This window comes from Taudactylus pleione, unplaced genomic scaffold (genome assembly GCF_031769625.1).
Source record: "Taudactylus pleione unplaced genomic scaffold, aTauple2 ptg000116l, whole genome shotgun sequence".
Lineage (NCBI taxonomy): Eukaryota > Metazoa > Chordata > Amphibia > Anura > Myobatrachidae > Taudactylus > Taudactylus pleione.
Window position 1 is genome coordinate 18,279,582 of NW_028284518.1, and position 21,927 is coordinate 18,301,508.

General features: G+C 42.0%; 1 protein-coding gene across 2 annotated transcripts in view; it reads left to right on the top strand.

Annotated features, from left to right (window-relative positions):
• Nucleotides 1–21,927, top strand: part of DUSP22 (dual specificity phosphatase 22) — a 124,027-nt gene that overhangs the window by 45,620 nt on the left and 56,480 nt on the right. For both annotated transcript variants that reach the window (XM_088471720.1, XM_088471719.1), the window contains one exon: nucleotides 9,076–9,158. In XM_088471720.1, coding sequence (XP_088327846.1) covers nucleotides 9,076–9,158 — 83 coding nt within the window. The remainder of the gene's footprint in view (nucleotides 1–9,075; nucleotides 9,159–21,927) is intronic.

The following is a 21,927-nucleotide window of genomic DNA, read 5'->3' on the forward strand; positions in this document are numbered from 1 at the left end:
ATCAATTGATGGCACAACTATCTCCTCTAGCCCCAAAGTGCGCTGTCTTGGAGTTATCCTGGACTCCTTCCTCTCCTTCAAACCACATATCCAGAAACTTTCGCAGTCCTGTCGTTTTCATCTTAAAAATATTTCCAAGATTAGACCATTTCTCACCCAGGATGCCACTAAAACCCTCATACACTCACTGGTCATCTCCAAATTGAGCTACTGTAACCACCTCCTATCTGTCCTCCCCAACTCCCTTCTCTCCCCGCTCCAGTCTGTCCTCAATGCTGCTGCTCAGCTCATCTTCCTCTGCAAAAACTCTGCATCTGCCTCCCCTCTCCTACAAGCTCTCCACTGGCTCCCCTTCCCTTTCAGAACCCAATTCAAGGTTCTCACACTCGCTTACAAAGCCCTCACCCATTCCTCTCCCATTTACACCTTGGACCTCATCTCCCTTCACTCTCCTGTCTGCCCTCTTCGTTCACAAATGCACGCCGCCTCTCATGCCAATTGATTACTTCCTCTCATTCCCGCCTCCAAAAAGTTCCCCGCGCCGCTCCCCACCTTTGGAACTATCTCCCTCTTCCCATCAGACTCTCCACCTCTCTACAATCCTTCAAACGGGTTCTCAACACCCACTACTTCATTAAAGCCTTCCATCTCTCATCTTAACTCGCTGCTACATACTCTTTCCTCCCAGCCTACCCCATCTGTGTCACAACTGTTTGTCTGCCCCTCCCCTTTAGAATGTAAGCTCTTACGAGCAGGGCCCTCTACCCTCTTTTGCTTCTTTTTCGCTACTTTAATCTACTTCTTACTCCCCACTAGGGCACCAAACACTTTGCTGCTTTGCTCTGTTGCTTATCTGGGTGGTATTTTCGCTAATGTAGCAATGTATATTATCCATGTTCCTTGTCCTGTCCTGTATTGTATTGTATTGTACTATAAGTCACTGGTCAACTTATTTGTTTATGTACTTTGTACGACACTGCGGAACACTTGCGGCGCCATATAAATAAACAATAATAATAATCCGAGAAGGCGGGGGGGACAGCAAAATGTGTTTCTGAACCGCTATGATATAAGCTTTGTGTTTAGCAAGGCAACAAAAGAGCCAGTCTCCTCTCACTGGACGATTGCAAACCTTTAGCTTTTTTAGATAAAACTTTAACCATTGTGACAGGAAACACAATGCAGCCATGAAAACAAATCCAACATGTCAAGACAAAAATAACTCCTTTGGGAGGGAGAGAGAGAGGGGGAAGGGAGAACAAGGGAACAAGGAACATAAATCACTCTGCGAGGAGAGCCAAATTTGGCTGCTAAGAATTGACGCAATATAGAAATACCTGGGGGTAGTGGCCAAAAAAACTTCTCCACTTGTCAGGAGCAATAAATTCGATACAACAGTATAGATACAACACATCCACATTAATAAAAAGCTACAGACAAAAGAAACAGAGAAAACACGTTCTAAGAAATGAAAAATCCTGCAGTGGGACATGATGGGAATTTCAGCATCACAGGACAGACTGGAAAAGTTCCCCAGCGCTGGGGATGGACATCGGGAGCCCACCATCAAATGATGGTTGGGCTTCCACCATCAAAACTTTCTATGCGATGGTAAGTATCGCATCAAAATTACTTAATGAAAAAAAGTATTCATATGATATGCACATGAGCAAAAGCCTGTGCTTGTGCAATAGCCCTATAGCACGGTTGGCAGGGGGCGAGACTGGGTGGGATCAAGGGTGGGCCAGGAGTAGTTCCTGTGAGAAGATGCCCAATACTGATAGTTGCAGTCTGGGACAGTACAGCTCTCAGCATTAAAAGAAGAAAAAAAAAAGTTAACCATCACAACACCATTGAATCGATACCATTCGATTGCGGCAAACATCGGAATGCCGCCATTGAATGGTAAAAACACTACCTTCGCAAGAAAAACATTGATGGTCGGCAAACATCAACCATCAATGTCCATCCCTACTCAGAGCAGGCAGCATACATATGTATCCTCATGCACCTAGGCTTGAGACGCCTGGTACAAGTGAGCTGGACAGTGCAATGTACTGTAGCATATTTTCACCTGAAAATGAGTCTAGGTCACAAACCACTTCACGAGACTGCACTAATTTTTGTGTGCGACTGGGTCAGAGAGCCATATTTAATTAATGGCGATATTATCGGACTTGCTATATCGACGATTTTTCGGCGATATCGCATTGGCGATAATTTATCGCTGATTTTTCATGTACAAATTGAGGAAACTTTTTTTTTCTCCATTTTTAAAACGGGAGATAATGCGCAAAACCCTATTTTTGTGCAAAAATGTGGGGATTTCTTACAGAACCCTTTGGTCAGCCCCCCTAATGATGATTTAGCAAATTTTTTTTTCTCGTAAATTGCGTATTTTGGCTAAAAAACGACCGCTGAAATTTCGGTCCAAATTTTATTTTATTTTTTTTGTAAAACATTAATTTAATGTATTGGGGCTGGAATTCCGGGTGCCATAAGGATGTGCCAAGTGTTTTAAACATCGCACGTGGCTGGGGCAGGTGTTTTTTTTTAGTGGTTTTAAAAAACCACCTGCGCCAGATATGTCTGTGAACGACGTCGTTCAGACATATTGCATTGGCTGTTCTGCACAGTCGATGAACAGATATGTTTGCAAACATATCTGTCCATAGTCAAGTGTGTATGGGCGATCAGCCGATCGCCAGTACACATGGGTGCCGAGAGGGGGCTGGTACTAATTACCCGGGTCCAGCACCGCTCCCCCTCCCTCTTAGGTCACCGCAGCCCAGCACACGCTGCTGTGTGCTGGGCTGCACTGGGAGACTGTCTCCTATGCCAAAAGTGGGGAGCGATCACGCTGATCGCGCCCCCCCATTGGCTGTGTGCCTGGCTGAGGGGCACACGACTCTCTCCTCCCCAGCGCGCAGCGCTGCAAATAATTTTGTATTTCCTTTCTGAAGGGGGCGTGGCCCGCAATTAGACCACACCCCCTACCCGCACCCAGGCTGGCCTGACCCTCTGCAGCATGCAGATGATGGTCGTTAAGTGTGTATGAACGACCATCATCTGCAGATCACTCGATCTGCAGATATATCGCTATAGTGTGTACCCATCTTTTGTTATCTTCATGCAAACAGGCATGAGCAAGTGCAATGATGTAATAAATTTGAATGGGTTTACTGTGTAAGAAATCCCATATCAGCATTTATCATATTGTTTATCTGAGAGCATTTAAATATGAGTATCCAGAAATTACCATGTCTCAATGACCTCCTTAGTGATACAATTTCAGGAATACTGTCTCTACTCACATAATGGCGGCCTGTTGTGTATGTTTGTGATGAATAATAAGAAAAAATTAATTAAAACCCTGGGTAGCGTAGATGGTAAATAGTAGTTCAAAATTAGAAAGGCTCTGATTAGGTCAGGAACACGGGAATATTAATGTGATGCTATACTTTGTGTCCTGCATCTGTAGACACCAGTGTATCCAAGTTGTTCCAACTGTATCTGTGGTTCCATCAACATCAACTAGACGATATTGGTTGATCCGGCGGATCGGACGTCCTATCGTCCACATCGGCCAGTGTGTACTGGCTATGTTGTGGACTATGCGCACTCCCATGTGTCGTCGGCGTCATCGGCAATATAGTCAGTAGGGGCCATGCTGCGAATGCATCGTGTCCCCCGCCATTGCTCTTGGCATTGGGAAGTGTGTATGCACTTAACGATGCCGAGACCCCCGCCAGGTCTCGTCGCAAACGAGATTTTGCTGAATACACATCGTTTAGTGTGTACCCAGCATAAGTCTGTTATTCCCTTCTGAGAATTTTTACTTTTTTTTAGTGAGTTTGTGTTTTTGTTTGTTTTTTCTAAAGTATTATAGGGAATGGGCACAGGAAATTAGAGTCAGTAAAACATATACATGTCAATCAAGGATTTTTGTGTGATAAATATAAATAGCAACCATTTAAGACAATGGGCTTGGCATACAGTGAAACTCAGGAGGTTCTATAATGCTTAAAAAGAGTGACTTCAATGAATCTCGAGAGTCGAATATAGTCGGGCCCTGCACCATCCGTAATAATATTCATGGCACTTGAACTACTTTTAGCAAAGGGGAGGAAGGGTTCACACTTTACAGATATATCTGAAGATCGAGTGATCTGCAGACGATGGTTGTTCATACACACTGAGCAACAATCATCTGTGTCGCGCCCTCCACCCCACGGCCTCCGTTGCAAGTGTACGGGAGGATTGACTGCCCGTACACACAGCACGATGCCACAATATATCTGCAGATATATTGGGCATCGGCTGTGCAGCACAGCAAACGCAATACTGTATGTCTGTGAACGACATAATTCACAGACATATCGCTGGTATACACTGGCTGACGCACACAAGATATATTGGCCAATCAATTGAGTCGGCCAATATATCTGCCAGTGTGTACCCAGCATTAGAGTACAAAGGGCCTGATTCAGAGCCGCTCGTAAGCGGCCGCTCGTTCGCTCCGAGCGATGTTCGCACATCTGCGCTTGGGTATGGGTTGTAATACGCATGCGCGAACCAGTCATTGCGGTCAGAAATTGTGTGCTCGCAAAATAGCGAATGCCTTCTAATTTGAGTGACAGAATGAGGCGTTTGTGGGTGGTAACAGGGGAAGGTGCTTGAAAATGGGGAGTGGAGATCCGAACGCAGGCGTGCCAAAAGGTCAAAACGTGCGTTTTAAGGGTGTGCATAATTAACAAAGCAGCGTCATCGACTCCGTCACTTGGTTGTCTCTTAGCCTGAACTGTTCGCATGATTGCGGTAGGAAAATCCAACCACAAGCACTGCGAGCAGTTCAGACGCCTTTCGATGTACTCGATTAATAAAATAAATAGCGGAGATGACGTAGGATGCGAGCGGCCAGGGGGCGTCTTTACAAAATAGCGAGCGCATGTTTCGTTCGCTCGTTCAGACATAGAGGCGTCAACAGACCGCAAAGAGCGAGCGCTCAATTTAAATAGCCAGCCCCTTTTTCTGAACGAGCGAGCGCAAATAGCGTCCGGCTCTGAATCAGGCCCAAACTGCCTAATTCTCCATCTCAAAAGCATATTGAACTGTTGCTATGACTTCTTAAAGGGGAGGTGTAGAATAGTTTATTTAGAAATGCACACAGTTGACTTTGTAGCAAGTAAAATATGCCTAAGAATTTTACGTTTTAACTCTATATTAGGGCAGCACAGCCATATATGTGTGGAGTTTGTGTGTTCTCTATATGCTTGTGTAGGTTTCCTCCGGGTGCTCTGGTTTCCTCTCACAATACAAAAACAGACTGGTGGATTAATTGGCTTCTAACAAAACCATTCATTTTCCCATTTCACAAGCAAACGCGATGTGAACTTTCACATCGGATGTTGACTGTTGGAGCAGGATAAAGAGATTTCCTTTGCATGTCTCATGGCTATGGATGAATGCTTGGTCTACCTGTACGATCTGGAGACCAATGAAATGAGCAAGGAGTGGAAATGCAGAGGCAGAGACTAATTTGAATGGAAAACTTCTATCTAAAATGCTGCATACTGGGGGAGATGTATGAAGGGGCGATATGGGGGAGGAGTGGTATCCGCTCACGTTATGTGCGCTGATACTGCTCCCCCCCTCCCCCCATGTATTGTTGTTGGGTGCGGGGTTAAATGGCAGGGGCGCTATGTGCCCGTCATTATCGGCTTTGCTATCTACATGATGGCAGCGCCGATGTGCTGGGCAATGGCTGTTCCGACAGCTGCAGCTATTGATATTCACAGCTGCGGCTGTCATTGACCCATCGCCACAGCACTGTCCCGGGTGCCGGCTCCGCACAGGACATCTCGCGCATGCCCAGTGGAGCTGACTGGGAAGGAAGATAAAGCATATCAGCACTGTGTGCTCGGGTGGGGATCGCCGGAGGGGAGAGTTTTCACTCCCCCCCCCTCCGGCAGATGAGATGTTAAGATATCTTCAGTAGTGCTTCCTCCTTCGCCTCAGTAAAGAGGCGTAGCAGGAAGCGTTATAGCGGCATGATGCATGCCGCTATTATACATCTACCCCAATATGTCTGCCCTTTATATGTAATAGTTAGGAAATAAAATAGGTTTTGAAGATTTTTAATTTCAATGTACGACTGTCTTAAGGGCAACCAGTATGTAAAATCAAGGTATTTTGCCCAATAGGGTGGGAGAATTTTTATCAGTAGTCTGGTTAAAGTGGCAGAGTTTTGGGTTCGTATCACCAGAGACCGTGTGATGTAGCTGAGGCTATTTGTCTACGGCTGTGTAGATTGTGGTGTGTAAAGTGTCCGTAGCTTTGGGCGAGAGGGTAGAACTGGGAGAGGGGAGTAGTTTTAGAGGAGCTGAGAAGAGGGTGGGGTCTAGGTCAGTGCAGGTGGGGTTGCATGTAGATTGTAACGCAGAAAGGTAGTAAATAAGGATAAAGCTAAGCAGGAGTGACAGTGACAAAGATAGAGATTTATCAAACCTCCAGGGTACTAGTGGAGGTGTTGCCCATAGCACTCAATCAGATTCCAGCTTCATTTTATAGAATGTACTATATAAATGATAGCTAGAATCTGATTGGTTGGTTGGGGCATTACCTCCACAAGTCGTCTTTAGAAGTTTTGATAAATAGCCCACTAAATGGTAAATATGAACATGAATATGAGAGGTTATTAGTAAGTCATGAAGAGCAGTAAAAAGCAAGTGTGGTTTGTAACACAAATGGCAGTAAAAGTAAAGTGGTGCAAAATCGTCATTAAAGCACTTGGTTTGCATACATTATAGAAGGAAATGTCCAGACCGTGAACTAAGCAGGTGCATGAGGTGAACTCACAGGATAATATTGGATTTTGTCCTTCTGTACTAGTGCTTTCAGATAGAATATCCCCTTTCCAACTCCTGTGTAACTCTTGCTGTGCTATATAAATCCATACTTTTGAAAAAACATTTCAAGGAGATTGTGAAAGGAACACCTATGAGCACGGCGGTAAAGTGAACGTGTACTGCTACTTCTGAGAGGCGTGTCATAATATTTACTTATTTCCAAATGGAAAAGAGTCCCTAAAGCTGGCCATACACTCTGCAATTATCGGGACGATCCGCCCGATATCGGCGGATCGCCGCGATAATTGCAGCGTGTATGCGGGTGACCGAGGGTTAAATATTGCTCGGTCGGGCATGCTGGATTGTCCAGCATGCCCGTCCGATGCGATATTTACCCGGGAAACTGACGGCCGCATCGGGCAGTGTATGCCCAGCGCGGCCGACAGACAGACATTTCCTGTGTTCCTTCCTACGGAAAGAACAGGGAAATGTCTCCTCCCCCGGGGGCGGAGAGCGGATGTCGGGCTATACACTGTGAGATTTCTCTCACAGTGTATGCCGGCGACATCTGCGGCTGGCAGGCAGCCAGATAAAATGTCTGTCGGTCTGACAGACATTTTATCTGGCAGTGTATGCCCAGCATTAGTAGTTGGTAAGATTTACAGTATATGTTGATGAAAACACACTGATACTTTCAGAGCTTGCTCATGCATTGCGTTTTAAAGGGGTTCCATATAAGTGGCCAAGAGAAACCTTGTATAAAAATGCATGTAGCCATAGGGATCATTGTGCCTTATAACCATTGCAGGGGAATGTCACCGACTTATACCAGAGGTTCCCAAACTCGTTCCTCAAGGCACCCTAACAGTCCAGGTTTTAAGGCTATCCATGCTTGACCAATAGTGATTTAATTTGTACCTCAGTCAATTTGATATAACCACCTCTGCTCAACCATGGATATCTCTAAAATCTGAACTGTTGGGCTGCCTTGAGGACTGCGTTTGTGAACCTCTGGATTATACCATTTGAATGTACAGTATATAGCTCAGATTTATTATTATTTTCCCAAGTATATAATAGCTATATAATGGGGGTAAGGTGTAATCAGGGAAATTACTAGACTCTTCAGAGAGTCAGGGAGATTGCTACTATATTAGTGAGTCTCCCTGACAATCCGGGAGAGTTGGCAAGTATATATAATTCTGCATACGCAATTGTAATAAACACGGAACAAAAACACAGTTTAACAGCCTATTCAGACTGGATAAGTAGGGTTACCAGTCATTTGACTGGAAGTAACCCTCGCCAAGCTTGCACTACACAGACAGCAATGCATCTCTTAAAAAAACTGTAAAAATTCTCATTGTATAGCATTAAGCATACTATTAACTTAATAATAATAACAATAGAACACCTGAGTACATGTAAAGATAACTGGTAAAGAAGAGATGTAGTAGAATAATTACCTATGACTTATCCTACCTTTTTGACTTGTAGGAATAACTAATAACTTGTAACAAACCCATACTTAAAACATATTTATATACATGAAAACATTAGGTCTACATCCTAATTCTGCTTAAGCATCCTATTAATATGGTAATAGTGGTGCCTATATAAGGGATACAAATATCAACTACTGAAATTTTCTCCATGACAGGATTATTATTTTTCTTTTATAAATGTACCTCACAACTTTCCAGGCTTAGTAAATTGCACATTCCATGTTGCATTTAGTTCAACCAAAACTATGCCTCAAATCGTAACCCTCTACTGCTCTAAGCTTTCTCCTTTTCAGATGTGTATAAGGGCAGTGTACTGACGAAGGCCACTTCTATTGAAGTAGAATTAATAGAATAAAATGTATTTATAATGGACAGGCATACTGAGGTAGAATGGAAACCAATTATTAATTGATGCAAGGACAAGATTTACATTTTGGTCATTTGAGTACTCAAATGACCAAAATGTAAATCCCTTGATTTCTCTTATGGCAGGTTAGTTTACTATAATACTTTGATACCCTACAGTGATCAGCAAAGCACTAGTCCACCTGGGCCAGGTTGTTTAAGCTCAGTCTGAAATTTCAAATGTTTTGCTTTAGTTTAAGCCTGGAGCAGTTCTGTGGGGCAATGTTTCAAGATGCGAGTCTTATAGTAGTGATGTAAAGTTTCATGTTTTTGTTTTTATTAATTTGACTAAAAGTGATTTTATTATTCCCCTGCAGATGCCCGTGATATTGAACAACTACACAAGAATAACATTACTCACATTTTGTCTATACATGACAGTGCCAGACCTATGTTAGAGGTAAGCAGAACTGGCTTTGCATTTTCTGCCTTGCTTTGTGAGTATGATTTATTACATCCTTCCACATGTCCTTGTCTGTAACATTGCATTTACTGGCAAAGGCGTGTCTTGAAAATATGTAATTGCTAGTCTGGAAGTAGTCTTTATAGTTTTGTGTAATTCGTATTTCATTATGCAATTTATATCACATCCTATATGATTTAATCTGTGTTAAGAATTTTGCACTAGTCCATAGTTGTTTGCTATGTTTAGTGAAGGAAACATTGGGGATCATGTAGACATTTATTCATTAGTTTTCTTTCTGTTTGTATTGAGCCAGGATAATACTCGAATGGCCATTTACACTGTGCAAATGCAATGACAGAAGTATGAAAAAAGTGCTAATTTACCAAGTACTGAAGCACAGTGCGAACGCTGTTTGTGGGTCACGTCCACTTTTATGTAACAAATTTCGTAAAAACAGGTGGCCAATTGTATTGCGTAATGGGACCAGTTGGGCAGATTTATCACATAGGGTGACTGTAGTGAAGTGTGATATGCAGAAATCACCATGTAAACCACTATTTATTTATTAACTTGTAATTCAGGGGCATTTCGAAAGGTGAGAGTGCATGTTTTTCGAAACAGTAACAAAATTAACAGGTATTTATTAAACAAGCAATCACATTTTCAAAGGTAGCACCACATTTACTTCAAATAATTTCTGATCCAAGCAAAGAGAAAAACAAGTGCGCTATCACTAATAGAAGAGAGGTAGAGAAGGCTGCCAGTTAAGGGGTTAAAACCATTCCCCCTGAAAGAAGACAAAAAAGCAATCCGCGGCTATAACTTTACTCTTACAGAAATGACCATATGTTAAATCATGAGTAAAATCTAGATATGTAAAAATGACATTTCTTCCAGCTCATATATCCAGCAGATCTATTTTTATTATGATAACATATCAACACATAAAATGTATCAATCACTAAAAGGTACAATAAAATGTAAAACAATTGCAATATAAACGGAGCTTCATAGAAACAATTATAAGGCAGTATATGAATAACAGACGGAGTGTAGTTGTTAGACAATACCCATCCACTGGTCGGAGTACACATATAGTCCCTTGTTTCCTTATTAATATCAGTGGGTCCGCTTATGAAAATAGAGTCTCACAGGGTGAAATATTGTAATCCACGTATAGACAGGTGTATCCCACTGTTACAAACTTACCAATGTGTCAGTGCATAGAGAATATCACAGTGAGTTACACAGGGAAAATCAATCGCTTTCTCACCAATGACTCTCGCAAATCAATGAGGTAGGTGAAATGAATACTGCATATCCGATAGCAGGCTTAAGTTCATCGGACACTTATTGTGTCATCAGCCGCTCCTATGCCAGGACATGGCTCTCTGTCAGGGCTGCTGTCTGGTAATGAGCGTATCAGCCCATCTCTTCTGGCCGCGTGCATGTACAGCTGTCTATCTCACTTCATGCGGCTTGCCTTAAGGCATGGGTCTTCAACCTTTGGCCCTCCAGCTTCTGTGGAACTACAGATCCCAGGATGCCCTGCCACAGTTTTAGCATGCTGTTATATCAAAACGGTGGCAGGGCATGCTGCGATGTGTAGTTCCACAGCAGCTGAAGGGCCAAAGGTTGAAGACCCCTGCCTTAAGGGATTGATGTATTAGCCGGCAGGTAATCAATGTGTAGATTCACAATCCCAGGTTAATCTACTCTCGCTGTAGGTCTCGTTCCAACAGGGGGGCAATAGATCGAGAGCTTGGCACACCAGGGAGATCCTTGATAGATAGCAGTTTGTGAAGCTCAGTATGGTTTCCTTACTGAGCCTCACAAAAACCATACTGAGCCTATGTAGGTGGGGCATATTTAAAATGTGCAGAGAGATTTAGATTTGAGAGGGGGGTGTCCAACTGACATCTAAATTGCAGTGTAAAAATAAAGCTGTGCAGTATTTGTGGGCTACATGCAAAAGCAGCCAGTATTTACCCCTCATGCAAAATAAAATTTATGTATTTGCACTCCTTGCATTGCAACATGGTGTGTCCTGGTTCACAGTTACTTGCTATATCTTACTCTATTCCCAAAGCTGAATCAGGCCCTATATGTATACTCTGACCAGTGGATGGGTATTGTATAGCAACTACACCCCGTCTGCTATTCATTTACTGCCTTATAATTGTTTCTAAGAGGCTCAGTTTATATTGCAATTGTTTTATATTTTATTGTACCTTTTAGTGATTGATACATTTTATGTGTTGATATGTTTATCATAATAAAAATAGATCTGCTGGATATATGAGCTGGAAGAAATGTCATTTTTATACAGTCAGGTGCATAAATATTGGGACATTGACAGAATTTTCATATTTTGGCCTCTATTCACCACCACAATGGCTTTAACTGCAGACTTTCAGATTTAATTTGAGGGTAATTACATCCAAATCAGGTGAACAGTGTAGGAATTACAACGGTTTCTATATGTGCCTCCCACTTTTTAAGGGGCCAAAAGTAATGGGACTATCAACTCAAAAGCTATTTCATGGACAGATTTTACTCATGATTTAACATATGGTCATTTCTGTAAGAGTAGGGTTATAGGCGCTGATTGCTTTTTTGTATACAAATATTTTCTATTAATTTCACAACAAACTACCTATTAATTCTTTTTTTAATCTTGCAGAAGGTATTCTAAAAAGGTGTTGGATTATTAATCTATTTATGCCCATTAGAAATCACCTCGATTGCTGTCTATCTTGTTTGCATTTTTTGTAACACCATGGACCTTTCCTGGTGGTCGGCGAGCGGTAGTGTTATAAATGCAGAACCTGTCTGCGCAGACGAACAAAGGAGAAGTGTCTAGAACGAAGCAGGACTAAATTGGATTGGCTGAAATCTGGAGCATGCGCAGTGTGTTTAGTAGATGCCGAGTGAACCCTGTCCCAGCGTCATTGGTTGCATGTGAGTGGCGGGCTTCGTTTTCTGCGTTCAGGTATTTCACCGGGCTAGCTTATGTTTTTTTTTTCTTGTTAGGGTTTGGTTTTCTGCATGGTCTCTCTCTTTTTCTCTCACTGACATGCAAATAATGATGACGGGGGTTGGGTTCACTCGGCACCCACTAAAACACACTGCGCATGCTCCAGATTTCAGCTAATCCTCATTCCAGTCAGTCCTGCTTCGTTCTGGGCACTCCTCCTCCCCCCATCAACCCCTGGCCCCCTTCTCCATTCTCTCTATGGGTAAAGAACAGCAGGGAGGGACCGTTACGCTCGTCAGATATAAACAACTGTAGCTGCACCTTGGAGACGAAAAGCGGTAAGTTACAGCGAACGCTCGTTGTTAAATAGAACAGCCTATTACTTAGAGTAGGCAATCGCTACATGAATAGTGCGGTGGACGCAGACAATAAACTCTAGTAGGAGCATCATTAATAAATAGCAGATACAGACTTAAGACACAAAATAAGTGAAAAAACACAACACTCGTTGATGAATGGGGCCCTCAGTTCTCCATCTCTATCATTTATCATTTATCAAATATGGAGTGCATGTGTTAGGGACTATCATTTGCATTTTGATCTCTCTAATGCCTGAGTCCTGTTGTAAAATGCTGTGTTTTTTGGCTTTCTTCCAACACTGCAAACTCATGACTGTTACTAAGTAAGGAAAATATTTTTCTGGTAATCAGTGGACCTAAAAATGCATATAGGTATTTGTTATTTTGGAAATCAAATTATTCTCAAACAGAATCCTGTAACTATTGATAATCCTAGTAATAATACTATTATGTAGTATAGTTTAGGTATACCAGTGTACTTTAATACAGAGGTTCCCAAACCCCCACATTACAGTCCAGGTTTTAAGGATATCCATGCTTGAGCACAGGTGACTTAGTGCCTGATTCAACAAGGTTCGCAACTGCGATTACAAACGCAATCGGCCTATTGTTGCATTCTGCGTATGCATCGCAGTACGCGAACCAGCCACTGCGATCGGGACTGCAATCACAGTGACTACGCAGACCCATCGCAGAGTGATGACAGAAAGTGCCGTTTGTGAGAGGTGACTGGGGGTGGTCGGTGAAATGCAGGTGTGTCAGGGCGTTTGAACGCAGTTGCAGGGGTGGGCATAAATTGGGCACTGCGATGCCACATGCCGCTTCAGTACTCATTGCATGCGATTAGGTTAGCAATTCCTGTGTGCAAGTGTGCGTGAGCCTCCAATTGTACTCGATGTTACTGATGGTTTTGCAGCCTTGCTAAACATTACGGCTGTGTGTAAGGTGAGGCGGGCGTCCTTATGTTGTGCTGCGATTGCAGTGGATTAGCATATCATTGCAGTGAGACTGCATGCGTAAACGCCATTGTATTTGCAGTTGCGATCCGTAATGAATCAGGCCCTTAACTATTACCCCATCTGGACTGAATCATGAATATCCTTAAAACCTGGACTGTTATGGAGGAGTTTGGGATCTGCTTTAATAGAACACTTGCAGTGCCAAACCTACTGTACTATTATAAACCTAATATATAGGTTGCCAATGATTAAAGTGCCTATATGCAGTTTGAGTGTCTGTGTGTATATATTTTATACCTACAGAGGGGCTGATGCAAAGTTGTGTTTCACTGTCATCAGCTGCAGAGTGCGTGTTAAAATAAGTTGACAGAACTTCAGATATTTCAGCATTGTATTTACATTGGGTGTGGTATAGAAGATCGACAGTGTCTAGATAGGCACTCAATAGATCGACGACAGATGGTAGACAGACAATAGGTCGACATATACAAATGGTCGACACTCATATGGTCAACAAACATGATCGACGCAAAAATGGTTGACACTTTACTTGTGTTGTTTTTTAAGTCTATTCTTCACCTTAATGCCTAACCCTAACCCTCCCCAATGTGTCTTAACCTAACCCTAGCCTAACGCTAACACTCTTCCTATTTCCTAACCATCCGCTTCCGCAGCCTAACCCTATCTTTCCGGCAAGTGCCTAACCCTAACAATGTTGAAAAAACCCGTTGATCATTTGCACTGTGGATCTTTTGTCCCTTGCTGTCTAGTGCAATGCCAGCTTTTATTCACTGATATCAGCCATTTGTGTTTAAAATGTGAAGAGGTTGCCTGTCTGTAGTGTTTTTTACTTATATTAATGACCAGATGTCGCGTTTGTTCAAATAAAACATCCTTTCCCATAATCACTTTAATTATTTGCGTTCCAATAAGATTCTTTAATTTGTCATGTTTGTCCTGTGAGCGCCCTCTGTGGGTGGCACTGTGGAATCTTTAGTGGGCTATGTAAAGGAAGTGGTCCAGAAAAAGAAGGGTTTCTTTTAGAATTTAAGTGCACCTAACATTTGTCAGTTACCTCTGGGTTCCGGCACCACAGAAAAACAATTTTAGGAATACATGTAATGAACATAATATTTAAGATTTTAGTATTTAGTTGTTGCTTTTTTTAAAGGATTATTTGTGACCACTGCCTGAGATTTTTCATTCTTGTAGTTATATTTCATAGCTTTATAATTTCAAATGCTTTCCAGCTGATCCCTCTTCTTACAGCTTTTATAGATGTTTTATAAACCTCTATGATAATTTTGTGTAAGTGGGTGGTGTAATTTGTGGAATTAATACTACTAAAGACGAGCTTTGATTATCGGTTATTCTTTGTAAAAATTTCTGTTTTTATGTTTTCACATTAGATTGATGATGCTATGAACATTTTTTTGTAACCCATCTCCAGAGATTTACACTTAAGAGATGTCCATACATAGAAGTAGTCCATTCGTAAGTTACAGACGTGAGGGAGATTCTCACCCTCCTGCAGCTGTCTTCTGGATGATTTTCCTGACTAGAGAAATGTGAATTTTTTTTTTTTATTTTTTTTTTTTAATGCACATTGTGGCTTGTACTATGTAGAGAGAACTGAGCACTAGGTTTTCTGGATACATAATATGGCAGGTTTTGGGGGAAACGTATCAAACCTTGGAGAGATATAAAGGATGAGCGGTATAATGTACTAACCAACTTCTGACTGTCATTTTCCAAACACAGCATGTAAAACGGCAGATTGGTTGGTACTTAATCTCTCTCCAAGGTGTAGAACATTTCCCCCTTGGGGGAGGACTGACCAGAGACTGCTCTGGGCACATTACAGAGGGCCATATTCAGCAGTGCATGCTGCTGCGCAGCTGATCGAAGATTCCTCATGGTTGGGAATCTGTGCATGCGCAGGACCTGTTCTGCAATCACACAAGCAGTCCGGCCGTTTCTGGGCGGGGAGGGTGCAACTGTGGCTTCAGTTTCTCAAAATGGAGGCATGTCCCCACCAATGGGGGGGAGTGAAGAGACCAGGATCTCTGTTGGCTGATGGAGATTTCCTGGCCTCTTTTACTCATCTGCATTGGCCGGCTTGCGTGACCCCCATGGTCACTCAGCCGGTCGATGATATCCAATGCTGCGTCCAAGGAAGCAGCTCAGATCCATAATGCTACATTATCATATTAGTGCTATAGCAGCTGCTCCCATGTTAGCAGCTGCGATAGCCTCTGTGTCCGCATCTGAATCCGAAGAGAGAGCCGTTTCTCAGTTTCTGCTATGGGCAGCAGGACAACTGCATGCAGGGAAAGTATTTCCTGGAGAGCGGGGTGTGTGCAATCTCAGGGAGGGATGTTGACTAGTAAAGTGTTTCTGAGTGCACATTGCATGGTGTAATCATTTTTCATGGTTCGCAGTCAGGTTGAGAGATTTCAGATGGCTTTTTCTCATGCAAATAATAACCATAAAGACTTATAGCTACAAACACTGCAATACAATATCCCACGGTAAATTATACACATTACTTCTGGAACACACACATGCACTTTTTGGTGAACATACTGTATTAACATTTTAAATTTATTCCACAAACAAGGAACACTTGGAGTGTATGTTTGTTCACTATAAGACCCCCCCAAAATAACACAATTTGCTAGTAAGTTTTGTGTGTTTGCACTATTTCCATACACTTTTAGTTTGATTTTAAGTTGATACTAATGTTGACTGAAGTTTCTGGGCTGCTGTGCTAACTTTCTGCTCTGGGATCTCAATGTGCTGATCATTTCACCTTAAAAGTCTGACTTGTATTTTTCTGAAACGTTTTGTGAACATTGTGGCTGGTTTTTCAAGGTATAAAAGGTATTTAAACAAAAGGAAGAGCTGATATGCATCTGAAATAAGACGCACACAGCATTCTGTGCACTAGTAGGAACATGTTATAGGCTCTATAAAAAACAATATTAATATTTTCCTAAAGTGTGACAGACCTGTGAATTATACATTATTTTAATCCGGTTATACAGTATAGTAAATACATATTTTTTTATATCAACTAAACCAGATTTTTTTTCTTTAAATTTATATTTTTGTTGTTCATTTTAAGTTAGTGGTTCTTTAATTGACACATTTATTTCTACAATGATCACTCTAATGTATTTACAATTTTACAGTTAACTGAGGGTTAGCATGTCTATTTTAGAAAGATAAAAAGAGACCTGCAAACTCATTTTTAAAGGTTTTACATTTAGGATGAGATACGGTATACACTAAGGGATATATGTAATAGGCTGCAGACCTCAAGCATCGGCTAGTCCTGTGCGAGACTGCCCGATGTTTTAAAATAGCAGTCACTTAAAAGGCAAAATCAGGTTGAATTTGCCTTTTAAATGGTTACTACTTTACAACACCAGGCAGTCTCGCTCAGGATTCGCCGATGCTTGAGGTCCGCAGTCTATTACATACACTGCTATATCTGAGGTGAAGACGTGCTAGTACAAGAGAGGTCATGCCCTGGAAGTCAAGGGTGGGTAGCTGTGGAATATAGATAGGAAACTGCACTTGACTGAAGAATGGGGACACTTGCAATGTATAAATCTACTGGACACATTTACATTAAAATAATTTGTTTAAATATAAGATTTTTTTAATTAGTGGCTTTTGTATGCATAATAAATATTTCAATGACAATGTTCCACACATGCAATGACCTACAGACATATTACTTTAAGGTTTGCTCAATAACATGTACAGGTAGCCTTTATAAGAAGTAACTATATTATCTAATCAATTAATCATCCAGATATTTGCATTTATTAGTTTATACAGAGCTAGCGTGATCAAAGCCAATATCTGTCAGTTTTTGTATAAAGCATATATGCTATATGGAGCATGCAAGTGAAGGATTAAGAATAAAGGAAAAATTTATTTTTACTTAGCCTTAAATGGTTAACACGTCTTTGTACAGTATTTGCTAGTTAGGCACGCTCCCCGGGTGACGTGGGGACTAGGGACACAGCTGTAACAGGCCCGAGGTTCTAGGGGGCCCCAAATAAATCCACAGATGAACCTATCTCTAACTGCTGTTGCCGTGATCAACAGAGCACGTGCAACGGGATCTGTCTGGGGAACAACTGCAGCTGTAGCACTGTCTTATTGCATCGGCGGTGGCCATTGCAATAAAGATTTTTTTCATTTATTACTGCAAAGTGCGAGTGACGTCATGACATCATGCAGTGCTGCACCACTGAAAGAGAGGAGCCGCAGCATGCAGCCAGAGCTTTAGGAGACATAAATAAGGTAACTGTGGGGGCTGGGGCTGAAAAGACAGAAGGGATTTGGGGCTGAAGATACGGAAGGAACTGGATACGCACTGTGGGAGTTGGAGAGGCACTGTGGGGGCTGGGGCTGAAGAGACAGAAGGGTCTGGGGCTGGAGATTCACTGTGGGGGCTGTAGAGGACCTGTGGGGGCTGGGGCTGAAGAGACAGAAGGGGTCTGGGGCTGGAGATGCACTGTGGGGGCTGGAGGGACACTGGGGTCTGGAGAGACATTGTGGGGACTGGAGATACACTGGAGGCTGGTGACACTGGGGCTGGATAGGCAGAAGGGGTCAGTGGATGGAGAGACAGAAGTGGGCTAGAGCTGAATCGATAGAAGGGGGATGGGGAGACAGAAGGGAGCTGGAGAGAACTGGATTAAGATTATACACAATTGGCAGGATTAGAAGCAGGGATAAAAAAAAACTTTTTTTTCTACATCAGGGTCCATAGGGTATCCACAGGATACCTTGGGGTATAGGTGATGACGTCAGGCATCGGGAACCATAGAGTTACGTTTTCAGCCTCCCAGGATGCACCAGGGTCCCCCTCCTATACCCCGCCCCCGAACCAACGCATCTCAGTTTCGTTTGGTGCCCGTCTGGAGTCGGATGCACCTGTTAGAGGGGGGCTAAGAAGAGCCCCTGAAGTTTTCTACAATGCAGCTGTGGCTGCACATCTGGAAGCACAGCATGGACAGTCAGTACTGACTACCCCAAGGTATCCTGTGGATACCTTATGGACCCTGATGTAGAAAATATGAGATATGGTAAGAACTTACCTTTCTCTATTTCTACGAAGTCCATAGGGTTCCACAGGACTCCCGCCCTGTAGCACCAGTGCTGCAGATGGGCTTTGCTCTGGTCACCGGTTTTTCCGTCTCCCTCTGGTGAGAATGTGATTCTTGTGTGTGTCCAGATCTTTTTTCTCTCTCTTCCTTCTCCTCCCCCGGCCTATGGCTTGGTACGTAACTGAGATGCCTTGGCTCGGGGGCGGGGTATAGGAGGGGGATCCTAGTGCATCCTGGGAGGCTGAAAACTTAACTCTATGGTGCCCGATACCTGACTTCATCACCTATACCCCAAGGTATCCTGTGGAATCCTTTGGACTTCGTAGAAATAGAGATAACAAAGGTAAGTTCTTACCATATCTAATTTTTTTTTTTCCAATCCTGATGGAAGGAAAAGACTCTAGGACAGTTATCTTCCTTCTAAAGAACCGTTACTACGTAATACAAATGGTACCAAATTAGCAAATGCAGTTAATATAACATTGTTTGATCAGGAAAGTTCACCTTTTGCCCTGCGCCAAAACTTCTGTTACTATGTATTACCTGGTCGAACCTCTGCTATATGACAATGACAGTGGTATTAATCCTATGCAAACAGACGTCTTCTGTACCATGTCATCTTCTCGTGAATAGTGAATACCGACTGAAGTCACCAACTGCCCAGGGAGGAACAATTTATTCAGAGGTTCCCTGTTGCAGAGAAACCTCATACAGGTAAGGCAAACTCTCAATAGAGGAGCCTGTACCTGTAAGGGACCCAGGAATGGTGAGTTAATAATAAAAATGGTGTACCGGGCCCCATGATTTCTGTTCCCAGCGGCAAACGCAGGATTTCTAGAGGGTGGTTTCCAAATGCCTGATTTTAGAGTGAGTGTGGCCAGTCCATGAAGAGGGCAGAATTAGTACTTAACCAGCTTTAATATGCGTCATACAAAGTATATTGTGTGTCATAATTCCAGCATATAGAGGACCAGCGATCACAATAAGCCATCATATGGGGCAGTAGTTCCATCCTGTCTGAGCTGAATGGTTTTATTTTAGATGTGGGTACCATTCCAGAGTATTAGAGCAGTTCCGGGAGTCTGGGGGAGCAGCAGAGGAACCTAGCACTGCCCTGGACATATATGTACATATTGGGCTTTATAGCAGCACATCCTTAACAGTGAATGTTTTCCAGATCTCCTAGTTGGTGCACAGGTTATTTATTACTGGCTGATACATGTTAAAAGATCCACAGGGGGTGCTAATTATTTCATTTATGATACTGAGAAGAACATTCAGCACTAGTAAAATTCTAATATATTATATTACTATTTCTATTGTGGTCATGGTGTGGGCTGGGGAGGGGGGTTTCCAGGCAGATGGAAACCCCCCCTGCATTTGCCTATGGTTTCCAATCCTGCCTTCACAAACTCTTTTCCTGGGGGTCCCATTCTTAACTTCCACCTTTCTCAGATTGGAATCACTTGCCAGGAGAGTGGAAGTCTATAGGTGCAGGATGCGAGAGTCCAACCTTTTCTACTTTGGTAAATGTGGCTCTTGAATGGATATTAGCCCTGGCTGATTCATTAAGGACTCTCATCTCATCTCAATTGCCCATCCTAGCTGCTAGGTTGGTTTAATTTCTCTAGACCTTACATGTTTCACTGTCAATACTCCTCTACACATACTTTCCATTCAGTAAACCAATTAAGTAATTATATGCAAACAGATCAGTTCAGATAAAACCTAGATGTGGATCTTTGTATTTACTTGCCACCTGTGCACCAGCTCTCATCCATGTTTTCTTTGCATCAGAACCAGGTGGTATTCAATGTGTACAATGTTTCTACAGTAAAATTGGTATCATTTTATGTTCAATAACAACCCTAAATGTCTTCCAGTGAGGATATACTCTGCACCAGGGGTCGACAGCCTAAGGAACTACATATCTGAGCATGCCCTAACAGCAAAACTATAGTAGGGCATGCTGGGAGGTATAGTGCCTACTCCAGCCATGCACAATCTTCCCTGCAATCAATGACATTTTAAATCTGCAGTGGTGCCCAAGCCAACTTAATTAAATCAGTGATTAATGTAGCATTTTCTAAATAATCCCCATATTATTATCATAAATATTAATTTATATGCAAAAGATCTGCTGTCCAGTCAACTAGACTAGAGTCAACTACTCTCCTGAGTTAAGATTTTAAGTGCGCAAAGTTAGTGTGCAAGCCTAATTTATCCTCCATTTATTGTAAGTGAGCTATAGGCTGTTGTTAATTGCAGGTACATTATTTCTTTACTTTCAGTCCTATCAATGTGAAAGCACAAAGCAAAGTTGTAGCATGGCATCTGCACAGTGAACTACAGTGGACACTTCTGCTTATTAGCTCCGTTTCATGAGCTGCTTGTTGAAAAGCGTTGGTTTATGCGCTGTACTTTTGTTACACTGTTGTTCACATATTAAACATGGCTTACTGTATGCTTGCAAGATTTTCATGAGTCATCTTAGCTGAGGTCTGTAACACAAACAGATGCTCTGTCAGAGGCATAATGGACATCCTCCAGACTTTCAGTGTTGCCTCAAACAACCGCTGACAGTTTTGATACTGGCAACATGTACACCGAAATTAAAATGTCCTTGAAAAAGGCTATTTCAGTCATCTGTTGATGATAAAAGTCAAATACTGTAAGGGTTGACAAACCTGAAAGGACTGGCCAGGTGGCAAACACCTTGTTATTTGCATATAGCAAAACAAATTAAACTTTCGGGTTAACTCTGCAGTAAAATATCTTATAACAAACTTTCCTGGAAATCATTTTTGCAAACATGCATTAGTAGTAACTAAAAGTTGTCTCAAATTACCTTTATCATATGTTATATTTGGAAAGCTGTAGATACAGATTTCTAATTTAACAACAAAACAACTTTTATGTATAGAGTAAAAATCTAGTTGCAGTATTTTAGCTACAGGTATTAGATTATTAATTTTACATATCTTGACAGATTGGTCAGTAGTTTTTCAAACAAAACTTTACAAGTTAATGATCATTATGCATAGCTGGAATGTGCTTAGAACCTTAGAATTTCATGAATCATTTCAAGACACACTTCTGAAATACAAAGGGACTGTTGAATATGATAATGCTATTGATAAGAGTATAAAAATATAGTAAGTGTTTAAGTGCTTCGTACGTTGTTTGCATTCTGAAATAAAAACTCATGATGTGAGATGTTGCTATATAGCATATCAAAAATTGAATCCTAAAAATAAGTTTTGTTTGTTCTTTGCCAAACACACAACACAGATTGTAGTAGTGTGCTGTACGGTCACACATGTTTTATCACCATTATAA